This window comes from Chionomys nivalis, chromosome 2 (genome assembly GCF_950005125.1).
Source record: "Chionomys nivalis chromosome 2, mChiNiv1.1, whole genome shotgun sequence".
NCBI lineage: Eukaryota > Metazoa > Chordata > Mammalia > Rodentia > Cricetidae > Chionomys > Chionomys nivalis.
The window spans coordinates 33,278,142-33,297,821 of NC_080087.1; the positions used below are offsets into that span (position 1 = coordinate 33,278,142).

At 43.8% G+C, this 19,680-nt stretch overlaps 1 protein-coding gene across 1 annotated transcript in view; it reads left to right on the forward strand.

Moving 5' to 3' along the window:
* Positions 1-551: 551 nt before the first annotated feature.
* The window catches only part of Sgk1 (serum/glucocorticoid regulated kinase 1), a 112,085-nt gene continuing 92,956 nt past the window's right edge, over positions 552-19,680 (forward strand). The window contains exon 1 of the mRNA XM_057759069.1: positions 552-1,134. Coding sequence (XP_057615052.1) covers positions 1,066-1,134 — 69 coding nt within the window. The 5' untranslated portion in view covers positions 552-1,065. The remainder of the gene's footprint in view (positions 1,135-19,680) is intronic.

Genomic DNA, 19,680 nt, shown 5'->3' on the forward strand with positions numbered 1-19,680 from the left:
TTTAAGAAAATAGATCTTCTTGCTTACCCCAACTTCCTTTGCATTAATAGATTCAGTCAGAATGTTTCCTAAAGATCTTTGTGAGGTTCTGCTTGTTTGTGGTGCTTACTTTGTTCCTGTTCATTGATTTTCTTTTATTGCCCGCTGTCTTTGACGAGAAGGACACAAATGCCTTCCCTGTCGTTCCCTATATTGTCACAGTGGAAGGAAAGATGTCAGAAAAGACCCTACAGACTAGGAGCCGGTCCATTGTTACACCTGTGCAGGCTCTTAACGATTTTATTTTTCGAGGTTTGCATAGGTCGGAAACGCGTTTGATGAGAATCCCAAGAACTTCATTGAGCATTACGTTATTGGGCCTGCGTTTTACAGGAAAGTCTGCTTGCCACGATCTTTGCAAAGAAAAACCTACTTGAGTGGCTCTTCCAAGGGAGTCAGCTGCTCTCCTGTGTTTTTTGTGTCTGCGGTCCCTTCCCTGTTCCGCTCACAGATGCCTGAATCCTTGTTTCTTCCAGCCTTGCTTTCTCTTTCCGTTTGCCTTTCTGCGAGGCTCTCCCTCCCTCTGGCTTCTGCTCTTTCTTACTCCTTTCCCTCAGCTGCTTAACTACACGGCTCCCACTGGAACCTACACAATCAAAAACAGCTCTGCTCCAGCAGCCTCCAGAAGCGCATCACCTGGAGCAGAGCGTCTCGCTCCCGGCACCGGACGCGCACTAGGTAGCTGGGGGCGGGGACGGTACCCTGATCCCGCCTAAGTGGCCGTCAGAACAGCTCCCCAGAGATTTGCTGTATCCGCCATCCGGTCCCCGGGGTCCTGTTGCGGTGATGCTTGTGTTTCGGAGCAATGATGGAAAGAGAAAAGCCACTGCCGGTGACATCTGAAAGTGGGGCGAGTTACTGCAGTAGCTGCTGCAGCAGAATGAGCGAGTGAAGAACTGAGCCCCGTTAGCCTCTCCATCCCGCTCTTCTTCATTCACCATCTCCGGGAAGGTGAACCGGGAACAGATGCAGTAACCAGGCGGGTGCCACTCCGGATCTATAGCTGTGAAGTCCCTACTGTGGAAGATGGTAAACAAAGACATGAATGGATTCCCAGTCAAGAAATGCTCAGCCTTCCAATTTTTTAAGAAGCGGGTAAGGACAGGTTATGTTTGCTGCTTTTGTTTTCTACGCGTCTCTCTGAAAAGCTTCTGCATGTTTGCCTAGGGTAAGCCTTGGGTTTTGTTACTCAGTCCTCTGTGAAAACAGAGTTACTGGTTATCAGTGGTCAAGGTGAACCCTGACCCTGCCTTGCCTCAGATTTATTTCGGGGGAGGGGGTGCTGATGGAAAGGAAGGGGCTCAGAGGAGTTACATTGGGAGGAGGGGGTTGGGATGAGATATCTTCAAATGGGTTAGACGCGAACTGAGATTTCTCAATCAAAGCCATGCCCAAGATTACAAGGCAGTTTCAAAGAAAGCTGGCCTGAGTTAATGGCAAGCAATTTAGTCTGGGCTAATTAAGTAGCTCCTTCTCTCTTATCTTTGAAGGGTTCAACTTTTCCACACCTTTCCTCTGAAGGGCTGCTGCTTTATCATTGTCGATTGTTCAAAGCAGCCTTGACTCCTCAAATTCATTCCGCCAATCATTTACTGTGTTTTTATCTCTGGTATGAATAGCAAAGGACCAGTGTGACCTTTTTTGCAGAAATGACGGATTCCAACGTTTCAAACCCTTGATTTCAAGTTTGTGCTTACCACATGTGCCCCCACCCTAAAGAACAGGAACTAGCCTGTTTTATAGCCTGAGTTATAATTCTGGGTTATGCCGCTGTATACATTTGTTTAAATTCCTTGTTCTTCCATTCATAGTATTAGTAATGTCACGGGACTGTAAATGAATAGACCTTTTGCTATGCTTCGCAAGATAAACGCAATTCATTGCAGTGGCCACACTGGAGGTCTGTGGTTCTGCAATTGTGTACATGAGTGGGGGGTAAGGAATGAATGGGTTGTTGGAAGACTGATGACTGACATTCTTAGGGAGAGTATTTCTTAAGCAATGGAAGGCTTCTCCAGCCCCCAATGGTCCCATGCTATTTAATACCCTAGGGAAGTTCTATCAAAATGCTTCTCTCCATTCATTGATCCTTCCCTTCATTCAGGCCTTTTTTGTGTGCCTTGCTTGGAATGGCAACAGAATGTAATGAATTGCAGGCTGGGCTGTATTGCCTCATAGCCCTGAAGGGTCGGGGTGGAAAGCCAGGTCTACAAGCAAGCGGTCTGTAAGGCCAGCCACGGTACCAGCAGAAGCTCCCACACATCCTGGCTTAGATCTCCATCAGTGGAGCAAATAGCTCCCAAAGTCCATAGCTAAAGGGAAAGCTCAGTAAAGCGAAACTCCTGGAGAGCCAGAAGAGGTCCTTCTCTAGTAAAGGCCGCAACAGAAGAAAGCAAGTCAGTAAGGCTTCATGCCCCTCCAAGTGCTACTTAGGTCTCCCCTACAAATAAAAGATGTCTTTTCAATGGAAGAGCTCTTCTATTCAGTACTTAAATTCTCCACTCCCTTCTAACTAACTAGACAAAGTTTGTTGTTTGTTTGTTTGCTTGCTTGCTTTTTTTTTTTTTTTTTTTTTTTTTTTTACGTTAGCTACATTGTCTTGGAAGCCTGGGTTGAAATGATCCTCCTTCCTCCTGACTATTGGAACAATAGGCATACGCCATCACATCTATCTTAATTAATTCATTTGGTGGTATCAAGGGCATCTTGTTTTACTTCTTTCTTTTACAATCCTGGGTCTCAAGCATGCAAATGTCCCGATGAGCTATATAGACTCCCAGCCATGGGTAGTTCAGAACCCTTTGAATCAGGTATTCTTAATCAACCAACTGTCTATGGCATACCTTTTTTTTAGTTTTAACTTTTATTTTGTAATAGTTTCTTATTTTCTTTGCCATCAAAATATACTACGAGAAGTACTAGTTTGCCATCTGGTTGCATTTTGCTTAAAAGCACAATCCACCAATGTGCTTCAGCGAGAGCTTCGGCAGACCTTGGATTTTGAAAGAGTGAGACAAAGTACAGATGTCTTCTCAAGTACTTGCAGAGAGAAAGAAAATTATACCACAAAATCCAGCAGGCAGTTTCCTGGGCTCATCCGAACTCTTGTCGGAGATCCAGTCAGAGGTTCCTCCTGCCATCCCTGGTCGTCCCGCTCCTCAAGGACAGCTAGCTGAGTAGAAGGTGACTTTGCACCAAGTCATTGGCAGCCTGGAGAAGAAATCCCTTGATTCCTGTCTACTTTGTTTTATTACACATCTGATTTATTCTGCATTCTAAAGGCCCACTGCTTATACTGTGATCTTTCTTGCCTTTGCCTTTCTTTACTTCGTGTTTTTGTTTGATTGATTGGAGACAGGGTCTCTCTCTTCTAACCCAGTTTGGACTCTAACAACTCTTTACATAGCTGAGGAGGACCTAGAAATCCCGGTCCTCCTGTCTCTGATACCTGTGTGTTGAGATCATAATCGTGCCTCATCATACCTAGTTTATTATTAATGTCATTATAATTATTCTTATTACCATTACATGGGTAATAAGAAAATAAATATGCAAAATTTGAAAACAGTAGAGAGAATTATCTCACATTTTCAGGAATCTTTCCTTCCCTCCTCAGGAATAACTGCTACCATATTGGTGTTGATGCTTGGCCGAGCTTTTCTATGTTCTGTACTTACAAATTCATAGTCTATAAAGTCTTTGTTTTCGGCCAAGAGGAATCCATTTCCTTATGCTCTATTGTTGAAGTTCCACACATTTCTGCATATTTTAGTTTTAGTCCAACTAGACAGTCCTACAAAGTAAACCTTTGTCTGGTGCCCACACTGAACTGTGAACAGAACTGGGTTCTTGTGGGTGGGGGTGGGGGACTCGTGCATTCGTTAAAAAAGAACAACTGAGTCTCCAAGCCAGTTTTTTGATTGCAAAACGCTAAAAGGCTGCTTCTTGCACCGCTCAGCCATCCGGAGGGAATCTAGGGAGCTGCTAGCAGGGAATATAGATGCTGTGACCCCCACCCCTGTGCTTACCTTCCAGTGGTCATGGGTCAGTTCTGACTGTGCTCTGAATTCTGTGGAACAAGTGTCTCCCATCGATTAGATCATTAATCCTCATAGCGACCCAACAGAAGAAAAATTCTTAACCATACAGTGTCATTTAGATTGAGCAGTTGCCCAAGGTCACACATGCTGTAAACAGTAGAGCTAAAATGTATGCCTTGTATGTGCAAAGATCAAGTCTGGTTGGTGTTCCTTGTTGCTGCTGCTGCTGAGACATGGTCAAATTCAGGCTGGCTGGCCCTCAAACACCAAGAGGCTGAGGCTGGCCTCCACTCACCACGAGGCTGAGGCTGACCTCCCCTCACCACAAGGCTGAGGCTGGCCTCCACTCACCACCAGGCCGAGGCTGGCCTGAAACTCCTGTCGTCAAGACTCCCACTCTCAAGTACTGAGATGATGGAGGGAGGGGGTACCTCCATGCCTGGTTTTAAGTCTGATACATTTTTAATCTCATACCATCCCCCCATCATCTTTCTTTCTTTTTTTTTTTTTTGTTTCATATCAGACTCCCTCCACCCCCAGGTGAAATAAGTTTGTCAGTACCCAATGTCCAAAGCCCAGCCTCAGGAGACTTTTCTCTTAGCTCCCCTGTCTCCCCGCAGTAGCAACAGTCACTAGAGACAGCTCGGCCGAGAGAAGGAGGAGCATCTGAGCTAAGTCAGGTCCCATGCTTTTCACCCTGGCGCTTAAAAAACTTGACTAAATCAGCTCCATTTCACTTGACTGACAATTGCTAAGCCAAATTAGGTAAGGCCTTCATTCTATGTGTTAATGACAAGTTAGGACTGGATGTGGGCAGGTTATATTTTATTCCGAGAACCTCCGAAATTTCAGTTAAGATGAATGGAAAAATACTCTTTTCAGTTTTCATGAGGAAATCCAAGAGCTCTAGGAGATATCAATTCTGATAAAGGTAATCCCTTCCCTCCAGCTTAAAGATTCCTCTCTGACATGGATTCCTGCAGAAATGACCCAGAAAACACAAATAAATGATATTGCCTTGAATTTGATAATCCTTAGTGGAAAAACACCAGGTATGTGGAAAAAAAAAAAAAAACCTGATATCAACCATGCTGCCGTTGCCTTTTGTCAAATTTCAAAGGCATTGCACAGATAGAATTTCAAATTTGCAGCTAGGAGCCACAGGGACAGTAGCTATACACCTAGTGTGTGCGGGGCTGAAGTGGTAGAATTGCCTTGGGTTATAAGAAAGCCCCGGCTATCAGAGTAAGACCCTGCCTCAAAGAAATTATACACACATACACAGACACACAGACACACACCAAGCTAAGCATGGGCCTCAGGCATTCTTTCACAAAAATTCCTGTATTAAAGATGAGAAAAGCAGCTGGGAGGACGTTAACTAACTACTCAGACTAGAATGGGGTTACACTAGCTTCACATTCAAAGCTTTCACTTGCAGACCTAGAAGACTTTCTTCTTCTTCTTCTTCTTCTTCTTCTTCTTCTTCTTCTTCTTCTTCTTCTTCTTCTTCTTCTTCTTCTTCTTCTTCTTCTTCTTCTTCTTCATTATGCTACAAAACTAGTCGTGTTTCATTCATCCCTTCTGCGACAGAGTAGGGACGAACATGGTTGTTGTTCCGCTGTTTTGTCTTTGCGGAGTCGGTTGCAGGCTGCTCATCAACTTTGGTGTTTTATGATTATGTGAGTTTGAGCAATTCCTCCTATTGTTTTGTAGTAACAATAGCTTCTGGAAAAGTTGCCTCTTAGGTGACACTGATCTTGTCAGAAGCAGTAGAAGAGGCTGGATGGTGCCTCCTCAGAAAGCAGCCTGAGGAGCTCTGGGCTGAGGCCTGTCTACAAGGGTGAGCCCCAGATTCCTGACTAAAAGGAGAAAAATGTGGAAAGGGGGTACCTTCAACAGGTCCTGCCAAGGTTTGCCCCCAAGAGAACGTGCCACACGCAACAGAATTAATGTGAGAGGTTATTGGGCAGAGAGGGAAAATGAGTAAAAGGCCATCTCAGAGTGGGGACATGAGAGAGGCAGACAGACAGACAGACAGACCAAGAGCAAGCGCAAGAGAGCAAGAGAAGACTGGTAGATGGTACTTTTTTGGGGGGTGGAGGCGTGTCACTCCGGCAGGAACTAACTTGACAACACAACAAAATGTAATTTTTTGATAAATCAGTGTGAAGCGAAGTTAAAGCTTATTTTTGTTAGTTTATTTTGTTTTTTTTTTTTTTTTTTTGGAGGGGTGTGTTTGTTTCTTTGCCTTGTTGAGATAAGATCTCACTGTAACCCCAGGATAAGCTGGGATTCACTGTGAAGCCCAGACTGGCTCAAACCACTTACCACAGCCTCCCAAACACTGAGAGCAAAGAGGTGACGTCACCATGGCTGAAAAAACTTTTTGTTTCTGCCGTCAAGGTACTAACCAGGTTCAACCCTGTTTATCATCCTATTAGACTGGGCACCTTCAGCGTGGTATGGCCGTAGTCTGAAGTTTCTTCAAAAGGCCCATCAGCAGAGCGTAATGGTAGATACCCTTGAGATCTCCATGGGTTTGAGGCCAGCATGTTCTGGATAGTTTCAGGCCAGCCAGAGCTTCAAAGTAGACTGTCTCCAGAAAGAAGAAGGAGGGAGAGAGAGAGAGAGAGAGAGAGAGAGAGAGAGAGAGAGAGAGAGAGAGAGAGAGAGAGAGAGTTTGTGGGGCATGGTGGGTGGCAGTGGGAAGATCTGGAAATCAGAGGCAGTTTGGGCTACATGGGACCATCTCTCAGAAACACAAACAAAGGAAAAGAAATTTAATGCAGATTGAAACACGAATGTTAAAAGAGGAAAACGAGCTTAGGAGATGCCCAGTTGTACACACATGAGAGGGGATATGGACGTCTCTAGGGGTCCCTTTTAAGTGGACCAGCAACAGCTCTAGAAACAATTTTGGTGACTTTTGAAGTTACTCTAAGGGGTTAAAGAATTAAGTAAAAATGTTGGGGTTACTTAGTTTTTTTCTGGAAAACATTTCTTTAGAAAATGAAATCATGAGGCCGCTTATGAGATACTTTCTGCAGTTCACTGCGGATGACAAACAGAGCCCAACACACAATAATACTGTTGCTCTAAGCCTCCATGCCAGGTTCATTTTTCTTGTCCTATCCCACCTCAGTCTTGCCGGGCACTGTTTCAAGAGTTCCGACCATTCCACATTTTTAAATTCTTACCTAAAAAAGCCCCAAGGAGGCTTATCTCGGTTTCTCAGGTTGAGAAAGTTGTTCCTTTACCCTGAGAAGTTCACGGCTACTTAATGAGAACGTCAAGATTTGAGACCAAGTTCTACTTTCCAGAGTCCAGGTCCTTCCCTTAAGACTTCAAACTGACTTCCTCTTTCCTCCAGGCTCCTGCTGGGAACAGGAACAAAGGAAAGGCCTAGCTAACTGGAGCTGGGCTGTCAAGAAGTGAAAATCAGCTCCTCTGAAATGGAAATATTTTACAATGGTCCCATAAAGGGCACCTTCTTATGTGTGATTTCCTTTCTCTAGTCTATTTCTCTATTCTGTTTGGAGACTTGAATCTTCCAAATCAAAACAACAAAGGTGCTCCCCTAACGGGAACCCTCAAAGTCCCCTTAAAGAGATAAGCTCTGCAGAGCCCTTACTGTGGGATGGGGCATATACAGAACACTTCAGACTCATTTTGCTGCCCAGGAAAGAATTGAGATGCACCCAGAGCTGGGAAGAGGTGTGGCTGGAATTGAGATTGAGCTGTCAGCTTTAACCCCGGCAAAAATCCTGAAGGGCATAGGTTAGAAGCTGGCACTGCCCTTATATCTGTCTCGTTGTAGCACCAGGCTTGCAACTAAGAGCCAACGATTTCCACCCCCTAGCTACGAAGAGGTATGTTTTCCATGGGGGTGGGGCGAGCAGGAGCGTGTTTCAGCCTGTCGCAAATCTGCCTGAGGTATTTGATCTTAGAGACCCTAATGGATTCCACTGAGCCTCTTCTAAAGTAGCTGAAGTGGGCATGGTGACACTTGCGTTTCATCGCAACACTGACCGATCTCCTGTAGAGGCAGGCAGAGCTCTACATGGATGAGACAGTCCACGCTACTTAGTGAGATTGTCCCATCCCCACCCTAACCCCCAAACACATGTATCTAAAACTTGAGCTGCTAGAAAACCTTCATTCCTACCTAGGACCCTCCTACAGCCCCATACAAGTCCTTGGCCCGGCCACCTGCTTAGCGTCTGAAGATGCTGCTCAGCAAGAAGGCATTTTACAAGGTGTGCTATCCCGCTGCGTGCATTGATCTAAGCACACGCATTGAGTGAATGGCTGAAGTGAATGAGTGAATTGCTGGTCCCTGACACTGGCTCTTTTTCTTCTGTACAGAAGTGAGTGACTTGGGATCCTAACACACCTTAGTTTCATGCTTGGCTATAGATTAGATGCAGTGGAACTGAAAAATAACTTAAACCGGCCCCAAAGCAAATTAGTGCCTCCCCTTAGCAGTCACTTGGGGAAATCTGACATCAGTCTCCTGGCCGACCCCATCTGCAGACTACAACTTCTATTCTGTGGTGTTTCCCGTCACTAAGACAAAGGCAGTCAAAACTGCCGCTCAGTAAAAAAGCGCTTGCCTAGCGTGAATCAACCTCTGGATGTGACCTCCGGCCTGACAGAAAAACAAAATCAGACACTGTAGTCTCTTCCATTTTACATTAATATAAATCACTGCCTTCAGCACTACAAAGTATGGACACTATGCAGTCTTCCACCTAGAACAGAAAAATAGTTTTCCGATTGTTACGGGAAATTATTTTCAAGCTGGGGATGGAACTCGAGTCCTCTGGTACATGTTTAATGCCCTGTCCTACCCGTCAGTGACTCTTCGAGACCTATTCCTCTCATGTTTTAATGTATCAGGAGCCTTGCTGTTTAGAAACGATTGAGCGCAAAGTGCGTTTTTCACAGCGACCACTAAGGCTTATAGTTTGGGCCTGGAAGTAGGCAGAGCAGAACTGACGGGTTTGGCTACGCCAGGCAATTAGCCCCGAGTACTCAGGCAGAATGTGGACAGTGAGTTGTGTTGATGACCTAGGGGTTCTCTCTTCCCACTAACTCTCAAGAAAGTCCCGAGACAGGCTTGTCCTATGCTGGGGAGCTTTAGGAATGCGGAGTGGCAGGCAGCTGAGCTCTATGGGACTCTACTACTGTATAACTGTGTTTCACACTTGGGGGGGGGGGAGACCTGAGCTCACTCCCTTTCTAAGTGCTTTTCAAGGTCAGAGAGTGGGAAGAGGAAGGGTGGAGGCAGGTTGTGAAAATTGAAAGTTCAAGGTCATCCTGGCTAGTAGTGAGACCGGCACAGATGAAAGTCTATCTGAAAAAATAAAATAAAATAAAATAAAATAAAGAAGTGATTACTACCAATTCCTTTGCACAATGATCAAAGTGTCCCAGGATTCAGAGAGAGTGAAAAAAAAGATATCAAATGGCAGCAATCTTGATCACGGACTATTATTCGTTTAGTCAGAAGATCTGGAGAGACGCTAGCTAAGCTAAACCTTTGTCCTGTATCATTTATTTTTTTTAAGATCTATTTTTATTATTTTAATTGTCTTTGTGTGCACATGCCCCAATATGTGGCCACAGAGTCCTGAGATGTCAAATCCCCTGGAGTTGGAGTTACAGTTGTGTGTGAGCTGCCTGACACGGGCACTGGGAGTCACAGCCTTCACTGCAGTCCACTCTGTCCCGTCTTTATACTTGACGGATTATTTTCCTATCACCCGTATAATTTCAAACAACAAAAAGGAGTCTGGAGAGATGGCTCAGCAGCTAAGCGCATACAGGACTTTTGCAGAGGGCCCAGGTTTCTTTCCTAACAACCACCTAGAACTTTAGCACCAGGGAATAATTTTTGCCTCCTTGAGAAACTGTGCTTGTGTGCACATACCTACACACACATACACACACAAGTAAGTAAATTTTTGTTTATTTTTGTTTTTAAGCTGGATATATAATTCCAGTACTCAGAAAGAACAGAAACTCAAGACTTATCTTCAGCTATCTAACAAGGAGGAGATCAGCCTGGTCTACCTGAGCCCCTGTTTTAAGAAAAGCTTAATTAACAACTTAGGATAAACCAAATTGTTAATTACTAATGAAATAGCTCATTAAAGCATATTTCGGTATGGTATTTTAAAGCACATATGAGTTAAACGCTCAAAACTTAGGCTGTAGATAACACTCATAACACCAGCAAAAGATTCTCCTGAATTTGAGTGGGATGTTATTTCCTGCCTGCTGGCAAAAGCCAGAATCCCTCACTTGTCAACATCCCTAGGTGTGGAGTCCTGGATTGCTTATGAGGATGACAGTGGCCTATTCCATGGGGTCTCATGAGATAATCAGTTTTCTGGCAGTGAAGTCATAGGTTCTGTGTCTCTAGAGATCCAATTCCCTCCAGTGTGGAATGCAGCCTGCTCAAACCTCAGGCCCAGTGTCCCCCTTCAGTCTAGAAATAAGGACACGGTGACCTTATTTGGGGGCCTGGGAGCAGGTGTAGTCAATAAGTGGCCAGGGCTGGCGGCAGACTGCACACACTCCATGACGCTGGCAAGTTCCTAAAGCATTACTTGTGGCAGGAGGAGGAGGAGAGAGAAAAGAGGAGGAAGGGATGGGGAAAGGAAAGGAGGAAGAACACAGAAGCAGCAGGCAGAAAGGCCCACGGGCTGCGTCTGGGTCTCCCGTGACTGGATATACAGTTGGAGAACTGATTGCCATGGAGTTTGTTTACTCACACCTATTTCTTTGCAGCATCCTAAAATGACTTCGGAAGTATTCAGTGGATGAATGAACTCAAGGGTGCAGAGAGCAGTAGGAGAGCCTAACGTTTCCTATTGCAAGCTGCCAAATATTCTAACCTCTGTCTGGAGCCTCCAGGGACATTGTTTCTGGGAAGAGCCCACTTCTGAGGTCACCTTGGTCTTTTTTCCCTATCTAGGTCAGGACATTCACAAATGGTTTTTAAAAAATGATTGCTCGCTTTCTCTCTCTTCCTCTCCCTCTCTGTCTGTCTCCCTTTCTCTCTCCTCCCACCCTCCTTTCCCCCCCCCTTCTTCTCCATCTCTCTCCCATCGCCTCTCCCCCAGCTCTCTCTCCCACCCCAATAGGATTAGCTTATAGCAAGGAAAGGGAGAGAAATCACAGAAGCGATGCTCCTAAACCAGGGCTCCAGAGAAACAGACAACAAGAATTTCTGAGCGAGGTCAGCAAGCATCGATGACCTTGATAACCAGAAGACTTTCGATTCTGGAAACAGCAAGATCACCAAATCAATTAAAATATGTCTAGAATCTAGTGTCTATACAGGACAGAAATTTGAAAGTGACTGGGGTCGGGGTGGGAGGAGGGGCTTAGGCGAAATTTAGCTGGGTGTGGTGGTGGTGGTGCATTCCTTTAACGTCAGCCCCAGGAAGGCAGAGGCAGAGACCAGACTGGTCTACATAGAGAATTCCAGGCCAGCCCAGGGCTACACAGTGAGATCCTGCTTCGCCCATAGACCTCCTAAATAACTGGGAGGGGAGGGGTTAAATGTGATACAATAAAGCTCATGGGTTGGATGGCTCAGAGGGTGCCTAACACTATGGCGGTTGAAAGCTTATAGTGAAATTAATTAGACCAAATGGTAAATGAAACAATATGATTGTTTTCCCTCGCAAGCACTTGACCTCAAAGATTAAATATTAGGCGGTAACAACTTCGGCCTGGCACTCACTGTACCCAGGGCTGTAGTTATCAGCTTCAACAAAGTGGCCATATCTAATTGACTGTCTGTTCAGTCCGCGTTGGTGCAAAAGGGCCCACCCCTTCTCTCCACTGATGAGGAAACCATGCCCAATAATCAGGCGTCAGGCACAAAATGACTGCGTTAAATTCAGTCACTTGAAGTTCAGAACTAATTTCAATGAGGTATAATTTGGGGCTGTAATTTTTTTCATGCTATACCCTTGCACTTACCTCTGATAATATATATTTTACTCATTCCACAAGTCAGAAGAATGGAAATTTCTTCTCTTCTTTCTCTCATCTAAGGATCAGACCTAGGCCTCCACACGCTAGCTGAATGCTAAGTTGTAGCCCTGGCCCAGAAATACACATTTATTTCTACCTGCTTTCCTTCCTCGGCTGGTGCCTCCCAAGATGCAGAATTTACTCAGGAAGTAAGGTTCAAATTTCCTCTCCTTTAAAAAATATTCTTAAATTTGACTTTTCTTCTTTCTGACATTCTCAGCAGCAGCCAACAGGAACACTGAATTTGTCAAGCATTCTAATAGGAGTAAAGATATAAGGAACTCCTAAGTGTCCTTCCTGTTCTTCCCCCAGTCCTCCCGCAACGCAGACTGTCTCCTCCTGTTGTATGTTCCTCAGAGCTCTGTGTATTTTTTATGGCACCTGCGTTTTATAATTACTATTGTTGAACATTTTATTTAAAAAATTTAAACGTATTTACTTTTTTGTGTTTGGCCTGAATCTATATAAATGCATCACACGTGTGTCTGGTGCCCATGGAACTGGAATCACAGAGGATTGTGAGCCACTCTGGGAGTGCTGAGAACCAAACCTGCGTCCTCCTCTGTAGGAACAAGCAAGTGCTCTTAGCCACCAAGCCCTGTCTCCTATCCCTGTGGTAGCTTTTTAACTGATGACCTCATCAGGAATTAACACCCTCCCCCCAAGACCGTAAATGTATCAGAGCAGGGATCTTGTTTCTCTTTCAATGATCACTATACCTTCGGGTTATATAGCTCTAGAAGATTTATCAATAAACATTTGTTGAAACAAAAAGAATAAGAAATGATGAAATTCTGTCATTAAGAAAGAAGAGAGTAGATCTAAAACCAATACAGAAATTAAAACTGGCTTGTGCTAAATTCTGTTTGTGGCACGTTTGCATCCTAAATAGCATCTCTTGGGAAGCCATGCTCCCAGAATTCAGCAGTAGCATAGCGGGCTTTCTTTTTTTGAAGAGAAGCACATTTAGCATGAAATCATCCCTTAGGCTTGCCCCAGTTGCCAGGAAACTCAAGACTGCCTGTAAAGGTTAAATCTCAGTGAACAAATTCGATGACTCTTTCCAAATAACTTTACAGTTGCTGATTTGATTGAACCTCAATTTTAAATTTTCATTCTCCAGTTACAGTCTCTCACTGTAGAACTTCCTCAGGGGCTACTGCAAGTAAAGGAGGGCGCATTTGATAAAAATACAAAAGCAATTATCAACCTTATTTCTTCTCACCTATCACCATAATGATAACTGACAACTGGCACGCACAGGTAAAACTTTAATATTTTTTCCCTTTTCCATTTTTACTTGAACTTGATCTTGTCTCTGATGAAGGCTGTTTGTTTCCACTGAGTCAGGGAGTGGAGTTGGCCTTGGCTGGGAAGGTTTATGAACTAGGGCCTGGCTATGGCAGTGGTCACATCTTGGTTGACTTGGGAGGAGAGAAAGAAGAAAGTCAAAGCTCAGAGATGCTGTTCTCTATTTTATTGTTCTGTTTTTTCTGTTGTTCTATTTTATTACTGGTTGTTGTTGTCCATCTTTTACTATGCCTAATGAATGGGTTAAACTTTATGGTGAGGGTGAATGTATAGGTAAAAACAGTGTCTAGGATTCACTACAATTCGTGACACTGAGCATCATTTGGAGATTGTAAGATAGATACTCTGCAGGTGTTGAAAGACTATTATACACAATACTTTTATCAAATTATAATAAACAAAAAATTAGGGCTATCCCAGAGTTGAAAGTGGGGGGAAATCCATATCTCGGTAAGAACAGTGGCACAGGAAAACTAGACAAAACTTCCTAGTTGGTCCACAAAAGAGAACAGCATTCACCACATTGCTATTCAACACTACTGAATGTATCTATGTTTTTAAATCCAAATATTTTATCTCCTTTCAAAAAGTTGAAGAAATACCCAAATATTTAAGGGGAATGGCTACCAAGAACTCCAGACATTAAACTCTTCACCTCAGCCTCCTAAGTGCTAGAATTAGGGAAATGTGCCAACATACCCTTTGAAATGTTTTCAAAGTCCCTCACTCCACTCTAGTGTGACTGCACCTGTGCCATCACTGGGGTACACGTGGACCTCCAACTCCTTCTCCCATGTTCTCATTTCTTTTTTTTCTTTTAACCTAAAAGCTATTGTTTTGCCTGTCACTTCTCCTCACCCCTGACTTAGCTACATTCTCCCCATTTTTCAGAGCCAGCTGTGATCCATTTCCCCAAGTGTGAGTGGTATAGACAGCCATTTAATTCCTCCTCAATGCTAAGTACTCATTCTCAGCGACAGCCACCCTCAGCTGATTAACTGTGGCATATTGGCACAGGGAGCATTTCCTCAGCCTTTAATTCATGAAGTCTTCAATGCATCTCCTTCCTTATGTTTCACAACCCAGAGCACAGGTTCCCTTAACTTTGCTCCAGCGGCAGAGAGGTTGAGCATCAGAACACTTGGTCACTTCCCCACGGTCACTAGATTCGTCATTAGACTCAAGTCGACTGACAACGGGGAGACATTTCATACATCAACAAAGCTGTTGTTGGCTTTGTTTTTAAGAAAGAGTATCACCTTGTAGTGCAGACTAGCCTCGAACTCACCGTGTGATGTAGGCTGGCCTCAAACTTGAAGCGATTTTCCTGACTCAGCTTCCTGACTGAGGGATTGGAGGGATGAGTCATGTGCCTTGCTTGGACATCTTTTACCTTAGGAACCTGAGAAAATTGAAATTGAAGTCTTTATTCTCTTGTCTGTATCATTAGATTCTTCTATCTAGGAGCAGAAATACAACCACTTCCGTCAGTCCTCCCTTCTAAGCAGCGTCTGGTCCTCCCTGTCACTTCTTGACAGCCTATACGGCCATTTCCCTGGATTATGACGCATGCGGTACATAAATGTACACGCAGGTAAAAACACTCATACACATAAAATAACAAAAATAATCTAAGAATAATTAAGAAGAAAGAAAAAGGAAAGACAGAGAGGGGGATACAGGTGGGGATAGGGATAGAGCCGAGGAGGTGCTATTTGACAAATGCAGTTTCAGTATGGGAAGGAGTGAGCAGTAAAAATGTTCACAGGATGATGTGCAGGTACTGAGTGCCATCCAACAGCACACTTTTAAAATGTTTAAAATGGTGGGGGGTGGGGATGGCACATGCCTTTAATCACAGCACAGAGGCAGGTGGATCTCTATGAGTGCAAGGTCAGCCTGGTCTACAAAGTGAGTTCCGGGACAGCCAGAACTGTTACACAGAGCAACCCTGTCTTGAAAAACAAACAAACAAACAAACAAACCAAAAAATGTTTAAAATATTGAGTTTTGGAGAGGTGTGCTGGTTTACATTTATAATCCCAGCACTTGAGAGGTGGAGACAGGAAAATCAGGGATTCAAAATCATCCTTGCCTGTGTTATATCCCATCTAAAACAAAAAAAAAAAATTAAATATTGTATATTAGAGTGAAATAAAAGGAAAATAAAAGCTGGAAGGAGGAGGAAGGAGGATGGAAATCTTAGAAGCCAGAGTAGATATTGCTGTTACCAGGTTTCTCAGCACTCCCATTGCTCAGGGGCGGAGCTACAGTAAATACAACCACATCCTCCAAAGAACCGGCAGGACATGAATCGGCATGGGATCATCGGTAGACAGCACAGCTTTTCTAACATGTTGTGTTCAACTGCTGGGACCCAGTTGCTGTTCATGTCCCTAGTCCTCCTAGACACACAGGGGAAAAACTCAAGAGAAACAATGGGGTTCTTCAAACTCGTACCCAGGCCTCGTTTTATCTTTCCATGGCCACATTTGGTTGAAGCATTTTTCTGTCATCCGGGAATTATGAGGCTGTGTGAGGAGGTACAATGGCCAGATTTTTATCAGATATCAGACCACGATAACTAATTTTATTTTCAGTGTCTCCAAGAATCACTTTAATATCTCTGTTTCCTCAAGCTCGGCTTTATTTAGTTTCTATTCATTCACAAAAGATAACTTATGTCGATTCCAAGACCAACGGCCGTATTTCATAAGTGATTTGGCTCCTGTTTTCTTTCGCAAGTTGAGTAGGAATTTTTGATTAAAGTGAACATTCTCGTGTCCACAGATTTTAAGGTTGGATATGCACAATAGCAAAATGGCTGACTCGGCTTGACAAGGTCAGCCACACGTGCAGCCCAATTGAATTTGGTTTTCAATACTTTGCCCAATAAGTAGAGATCTTATGGTCCTCCTGTTTGGCTCTAGCTCAAAGGTTTCACCATGCTGAGATACTGGCCTTCAGCAAAGCCACATGGAGCATCCATCCAGTCTAAAGGCCTTCTGCAGTGTCGTCTCAATTCAAGTAACATGGAAGGGGGTTTGGATGCTTAATTCCTCTTCAGTATAATAGTAAGACTTCTATAGCTCACTTGAAGCTGCCAAATTCTGAGCCATCTTCCACGTCTACCATGCTAAATATAGATTACCAGTCTAATTTTTCCGAATTAAAAACATTCTCTTCTGCTTAAATTCTTCTGAGGCACCCAGACAAAAACATGGTGCTTGGATAAAACCACAGCTGAGAAACGAGAGAATGATCCAACACTGAGGGTGAAGTGTGACTTGGAGACCATGCTCTCCCCACCCCCACGCTCCCCCCTCACGTCCCCCTACCCCGTCCCTGGTCCCCAGCTCTCCTGTCAAGTGGGAACCCTTTGACATCTTACCATTGTCAAGAGGTATTGGTAGCACTCCCCCCCCATTTTCTTTTTTTTTTTTTTTTTTTTAGGGGGAAAGAGTGGATCCAGGAATCACATGTAGCCAGAACTTGCAGTTATTAGCACTTCTAATTAAAAATAAAATTAAATTTTAATTAAAATATTTAAATAAATGCTTAACGCACAACACTTGAATGCATAAATAACCACCTTATGAATTTTAATGTTGGTCATATCCAGTGTCCAAACGTTTTACAGTCATTTTAAGATAATTATTTTTACATTTATTGTTTTTTTAGTGTGTGTGTGTGTGTGTGTGTGAGAGAGAGAGAGAGAGAGAGAGAGAGAGAGAGAGAGAGAGAGAGACAGAGAGGTTAGACAATCACTTACAGGAGCCTGTCCTCTCCTTCCACTGTGTGTGTCACAGAGATCAAACTCAGGTCTTTAGCCTTGGCAGCAAGCCCCTTTTACCCACTGAACTATCTCAATAGCCCTTTACAACCATTTAAAAAAATTCAAATACAATTTTTAAAAAAAATTTTGTTTAAAAATCTTCCTCTCACTTTTCTAAATTTACTTAATTTGACATTTGTGGAATTAGAACATGTAATTACCACCCCTCCCCCGAGGGGGCTTAATTTTCGTGGTGACATCCATTTGTGCAGAGTAACAAACTCACAAACTCTTTAAGGTTTTATTATTATTATATTATTATTATTGTTGCCATTATTATAATTATTAAAAGCAACTTTTCTGGGTCTCTGTCTACAAAGTGGCAAAAAGTCACCACTAAGACTGTATACTTTTTTTTTTTAATTTTCATTTTATTTTATTTATTTATTTTGTTAATTTTCTGAGACAGGTCTCCTGTATCTCCTGTATCTCAGGCTGGCCTGGAACCCACTCTGTAACATGACCTGATCCACTCCCTGGGACTGCAGGCTGGGCTTCAACACTCTGTTTTAAGTGGCACTGCAGATCAGGCCCAGGATTTCATGCACACTAGGTACGTGTCTAGCAACAGAGCCCCAAAGACTGCATAATTTCCACATAATTCTAACTGATGCCTGATTTATTCTCACCTGGACTTCCTCACGGGACTTATAGAAGAAGTCTGCTGCCTGCTTCAGTGACGCTCGCATGTAAGCTGCAGGCCAATATTTAATATGGAAGATGTAAATGTAGACTTGGCTCAGGATTCATTACAGATCCTTATCAGATACCCAGGATCCTCAGCAATGGGCTCACTGTCAGCTTTCTCCTCTTCTTCTTCCTCCCTGTAATAAATCATTCATTCATTCATTCATTCATTCATTCATTCATTCATTCAGACATACTCTATGTGTGGAGAACTACACATTCATTATCTGCTAGACGTTAGAACTAATAATGGCCAACCCAGATGGGTTCTTAGCAGGGTATGCTGTGTTCAGCCCCCGGTTGGGATGACATGAATAATGACCAGAAGGTGACCTAGAGATCTATGTAGCAGAAGCAGAGAGACCAAAAGTAGAGGCTACATTTGGAAAGCGAAGCAGAATGTAAACTGGATGTGATTTTGTAGGCTTCTGTACGAGATTCCGTATCTCTAGCACGGCGGGACACTTCATTGCCGGGCAGATCCATCACTCTGCATTCTGCCCAGCTGGCTGCTTGACTCTCACAACTCCTCGTTTGATTTGTAATGCTGAGGGTTGGACAGTGACTTGCTCATGGTGCACGTGTGTGTGTGTGTGTGTGTGTGTGTGTGTGTGTGTGTGTGTGTGTGTGTGTGTGGAGGGGGTGGGGGGGATAATGGGGGGTGGGGGGGATGGGAGGGTAGGCTGTATTAAAGGGTGCTCCACCACTGAGCTATGTCCATTTCCGGTGCTTTCTCTTTCATGGAAAATGCCCTCCTCTCCCTAAAACATGTGGAGCTGGTATTTGAGTCTATTACGTCATTTTCTCGTCTGCATACTAGAGCCATAAAGTCCGGGGTGACAGCCTCTAGCCATGTGTGGCCACTGAGCCCCTAAAGAGTAGCTAGTCTGACCTGGGGTGTGCTTTAATCCTAATATGGAAATCAGGCTTCAAAGATGCAGAACAAATAAAGTGAATAATGTATTTAGTACTATACTCTAAACTAGTAAAAAATAAATTAACATAAAATATCCATTAATAATTTTATCTGGGGTATATTTTAGAATGTTAATTTGGGGGGTATATTGGATTGAGTCAATTATTTTATTGAAATACATTACCTGTTGACCCTGATAGCCCACACCTTTATCCCGGTGCTCAGGAGGCAGGGACCGGCAGATCTCTGTGAATCTGAGGCCAGCCTGGTCTACACATCAAATTCTAGGCCACTGATTTTTAATTAATTATTTTGATTTTCCCTTTGGCTTTATTGGGGGAGAAATGTCTAAGATGACTTGAGAGCTTCGCATGTTATCTCCCTGAGAAGCATGCTTCTAGCTAGACTGTGCGCTTTCCAGTGGCCAAGGTGTGTGTGTTCCACTACCGTCCACGCGGCCCTCCAGACTGACTCCTCCTCTGTCTGTGGTAAAGACTGAGTGCTATTTGAATTCATTGACATTTTCTGAATGACCTTTGCAATTTTAATATGCTGCCCTCTTTCCCCCTCAAACACTGAAAATAAGACACAGAGACTAGTGGACTCCTCCCCAGGCCTGGGAAGGCTGAGGGACCGGGACATGTGGAGTGGTCAGACAGACGACAGGCAGGGTGTCTGTTTCCAAAACAAGAGCTCTTACTGCAGTGTGTTAAAGCAACCCCAGGACAAGAGGATCTTTGTGGCTTCCCAGGGGGTCTGTGGGAAGATTCAGAGGTTAAAGTTTAAATGACACTGAC